Source organism: Hemicordylus capensis, chromosome 6, assembly GCF_027244095.1.
Source record: "Hemicordylus capensis ecotype Gifberg chromosome 6, rHemCap1.1.pri, whole genome shotgun sequence".
Classification (NCBI taxonomy): domain Eukaryota; kingdom Metazoa; phylum Chordata; class Lepidosauria; order Squamata; family Cordylidae; genus Hemicordylus; species Hemicordylus capensis.
The window spans coordinates 32,992,004-32,996,184 of NC_069662.1; the positions used below are offsets into that span (position 1 = coordinate 32,992,004).

Below are 4,181 nucleotides of genomic sequence, written 5' to 3' on the forward strand. Positions count from 1 at the left end.
CCACTGCCACTGCCGCCATGGTGGGAGGCCAGAGAGGCCTGCTCAGCTTACCCCACCCCCACCCCCGGTGGCTAGAATTATTGAGGAAAATGGTGGTTTGTCCTCGTGGCAGCAGGGGAAAACTCACAGCCACAGTGTGTGTGTGGGCTCGCAGCCATAGTGGGGGATTCACGGCCACTGCAGGATACCTCATGGTGGTGGGGGCCTCACAGCAGGGGGGCTTTGTAGCAGCAGTGGGTGTGGTCCGTGTGCAGCAAGTGTGGTCCGTGTGCCAAAATACCTAGGTGCACCATTGCCAGTCCATTATAACTTTTAAAAACTGGGCTTTTGAAGTGTTGTATAGAACTTGAACTTCCTGACAGCTTTCCATGAAGCTGCCTTCACTTCTTTGTTCCTCAAGCTGTATATTAGGGGGTTTACCATAGGAGTCAGAACAGTGTAGAAGAGAGAGAATATTTTTTTCATATATCTGAGATTCCTGGACCGTGGAAGCATATAGACAAGCATCAGAGTTCCATAAAATAGGCCAACCACTGTGAGGTGAGAGGAACAGGTGGAGAAGGCCTTTTGCCTTCCAGTGGCAGAAGGGATTCTGAGGATTATGACTATGATGAAAACATAGGAAGACATTGTCAAGAGGAAAGGAGGCAGAGTGAAAATGCAGGCAAATATGAAGGCCGATAGCTCCACTAGATGCGTATCACTGCAAGATATTTGTTTTATGTCAGGAATGACATCACAGAAGTAATGATCAATTACATTGGGGCCACAGAAAGATAACCGTGACACTCTGACGGTTATACTTGTGCCAACTAAGAGTCCGCTTACCCAAGATCCAGCTGCCAACTGTAGGCACAACCTACCGTTCATGAGGGTGGAATAATGCAATGGTTTACATATGGCTAAGTACCTGTCATAGGACATCACAGAAAGAAGATAGCATTCAGAACCTCCCAAGCAGGAAAAGATAAAAAATTGAATCAAACAGGCTTTCACAGATATACTTCTTTCACTGGTCAGGAGTGCAGACAACATCTTAGGTAGGATGGTGGAGCTGTAGCAAGATTCTAGGAAGGACAGATTTCCTAGGAAGAAGTACATGGGAGTGTGAAGGTGTCTATCAGTGATGACTAAAAAAACAATTAGGAGATTCCCGGCCATGGTTGCCAAGTAGATCACTAAAAACAGTAGGAAGAGAAGAATCTGTAATTTAGGGAGATCCCCAAATCCTAAGAGTATGAATTCAGAGACAGTTTGATTTTGCTCTTCTCTGTATGCCATGGAGTCAGTGTACCTAGAGAAAACAAAACACACCACTTAGAATTGCATGTTTGGGAATTGTCTTGTGAATCCAAAACCAGAAGAAATTCTCTCTTTTCAAAGACTTTCATATGTGCATGGCATGTTATATGAATAATAAATTTAGTTAGCCCCCAATCAGGTTCTTTAGTTAGCCCGCAAACAGGCTCTATATGGAAGGTACCTGATTCCACAAAGCTCTGTACCAAAGTTCTCTCATCACTGGACCATGCTATTCAGCTGAAATAAAATGTGTTTGTATTTTTTTTAACCTACCCAAACTTAGACTATATTGCCATCTTCCTCCTTCTCTATGATCATATATTGTCAATGATCCATATTATTTCTGAATGTAATTTCTGTACAGTTTTGAAAGGAGTGAAAGGGCACAATTCAGAGAAAGTTAAGAGTGCTTGTTCCATTAACATGCACAGATTAATAGCTTGATCATAAACATTGTTCATTTGGAAATAAGCCTAATGGATGTCAATGGGGTTTACTGCCAAGTTCCTATGCTTAAGAAGACCCCCTATTTCATCCCTGAAAACTGGTCAAAGAAGCACCTTTTAATATGGTGGCTTTCTTATATTTAGCAGGGGGACAGCGGCTGTCCCTCAGGTGATGGTTGCTATCTATCGTGTACTTCTGTCTTGTCTATCTTGTGTTTCTTTCTAGACTGCAGCCAATTTAGGACAAGGGACCGTTTTCTTATTCCTTTTGCTACATGAACCACTTTGAGCACTTTGTTTTTCCTGAAGAGCAGAATATAATGATGACGATGATATTTTCAAATTGTGCTCCAGAGAACTCCTGGGCTCCATAGCATATATTCAAGGCGTCCACTGCAGGAAAATCAATATGAAAAAGTTCCATTTATGGTAGAAAGTTTGAAAATAAACATTTCTGTAATGCTTCACATGATTTTTTCATTCCATTTCTAAATGCATTGGCACATGGCTTGAATTAAGCTTATTTCCAAACAAGTATGAAGTACATCAAATCCTGAAGAGGATTTAGCTTTTTCCACAGAGCATCCCATTATCTATCTATCTATCTATCTATCTATCTGTCTATCAGTCATATTTCTGTAGCACCTGATATAAACATCTCTAGGCGGTGTACAAATTAAAAACACATTAAAACAATATAAACCAATTAAAATGCACAAAACTCATAAAACAAGATCACAGAGAAAAACACATTAAATTTAAAAAATCTTCAGTTAAAAGCCTGAGAAAACAGGTCAACTTGATATTATATACCAACAGAAGTATTCATTTGATTTCTGTCTTTCACACAAGTCTTGGACATTTTTGCCTTTCATTTGAAATGGTGCTGCAGCCTGTCTGAGATTATTCTAGAGTCCATTATTATAAATTGCTATAGTATTTCCAGTGCACAGTGTTGCAGTTTTCAACCTATTGGCTTTTTGAGTTCCAAAAGAGCTTCTTTCACCTACAAAACAATCCCTTTCACCTACATGGGAGTACATTCTTACATTTTAAAGACATATTCATAGAAGATGCTACTGAATACCAGTTTCTGGGGAGCAGCAGTGGAAGGGTGAAGGCTGTTGAATTCATGCCCTGATGGTGAGCTTTCCAAAAACATCTGGCTGGCCACTGTGGGAAACAGGAAATTGCATAAGGAGGTCTGACACAGCCGAGTTCTCCTAATATTCACTAGCCTCCACTACTGGAGTCTAATTGAACACCCTTTTCACCATTCCCTTCAGGAGTTTAAAGCTGTAGTTCTCAAAGTACACTGGCATCATCCACCAAGACGTGTGTGTGTGTGTGTGTGTGTGTGTGTGTGTGTGTGTGTGTGTGTGTAATCGTCTGTAGTGGGATCTATTCCTGTTTTGTGATCTTAACAAAATAATGAGAATTATTAATGAGTTTAAATTACAAGGAAGCAGATTTAGGCTAAACATGGCTAGACATGGTGAAGGAGCCAGCGTGGTATAGTGGTTAGAGTGCTGGACTAGGACCGGGGAGACCCGAATTCAAATCCCCATTCAGCCATGACACTTGCTGGTTGACTCTGGGCCAGTCACTGCTCTCTCAGCCTAACCTACTTCACAGCGTTGTTGGGAGGAGAAACTTAAGTATGTAGTACACTTCTCTGAGCTCCTTGGAGGAAGAGCAGGATATAAAATGTAAATAAATAAAATAAAAATAAATTTTGTAACTGTAAGAGGTGTTCAACAGTGGAACAGTCTACCTTGGGAGGTGGTGGTGGACTCCTTCACTAGAGGTTTCCAAGCTAAGGCTGGAGGTAACTGCACCAGCCTTCCTGAGAAAGGAATCTCCAGCCGTTGTCAGGGAGGCTGTTGCAGTTTCCTGCACTGAGCAAGGGGTTCAATGAGAAGGCCTCCAAGGTCCTTTCTAGGTCTGCTGGAAATCCCTGAGAAGAACTACTACATGATATGGCTCTATAGAAAAGTTCTAAATCTCTTCCTTGCATTTATTTTCCTGCTCCCCTATCCCTTTTTCTATGATAAAGACTCCCTTACCTCTCTCGGGTTCTTTAAAAAGAGGTTTTTTTAATCTGTGTCAAAGACTTCATTAAGGTGAAAATCTCGCTCTCTCTAGACATGTTATTTATATTCTACTTAATAAAGTAGAAAATATCCCTTGACATTTCTGATAATGGGTGTTTTAGTACATGGAGAAAAAGAAGGTGCTTAAGGAAATCATATGTTCAGAAGGGAATAATGGCCAACTCCCTCAACAACACTAATCTTCAACCGTAGCCAGAGAAGTCCCAAAGACAACTTTGAAAGGCAAAGGTCCTTTTCATTTTTTTAATCTGTATCTGCTTTATCTGTGTTTCTTATTTCATTCTATCCACATAAATAATAAATAAACATAAATAATTGA

At 40.7% G+C, this 4,181-nt stretch overlaps 1 protein-coding gene across 1 annotated transcript; it reads right to left on the reverse strand.

Annotated features, from left to right (window-relative positions):
- Window positions 1-312: 312 nt before the first annotated feature.
- Window positions 313-1,281, reverse strand: LOC128331279 (olfactory receptor 10A7-like). The gene has a single exon (XM_053264631.1). It carries the CDS (start codon window positions 1,279-1,281, stop codon window positions 313-315), a length of 969 nt encoding a protein of 322 aa, XP_053120606.1.
- Window positions 1,282-4,181: the final 2,900 nt, after the last annotated feature.

Excerpts from the sequence above, each read along its gene's own strand:
- LOC128331279 (XM_053264631.1), bottom strand. The coding sequence starts at position 1,281 with ATGGCATACAGAGAAGAGCAAAATCAAACTGTCTCTGAATTCATACTC.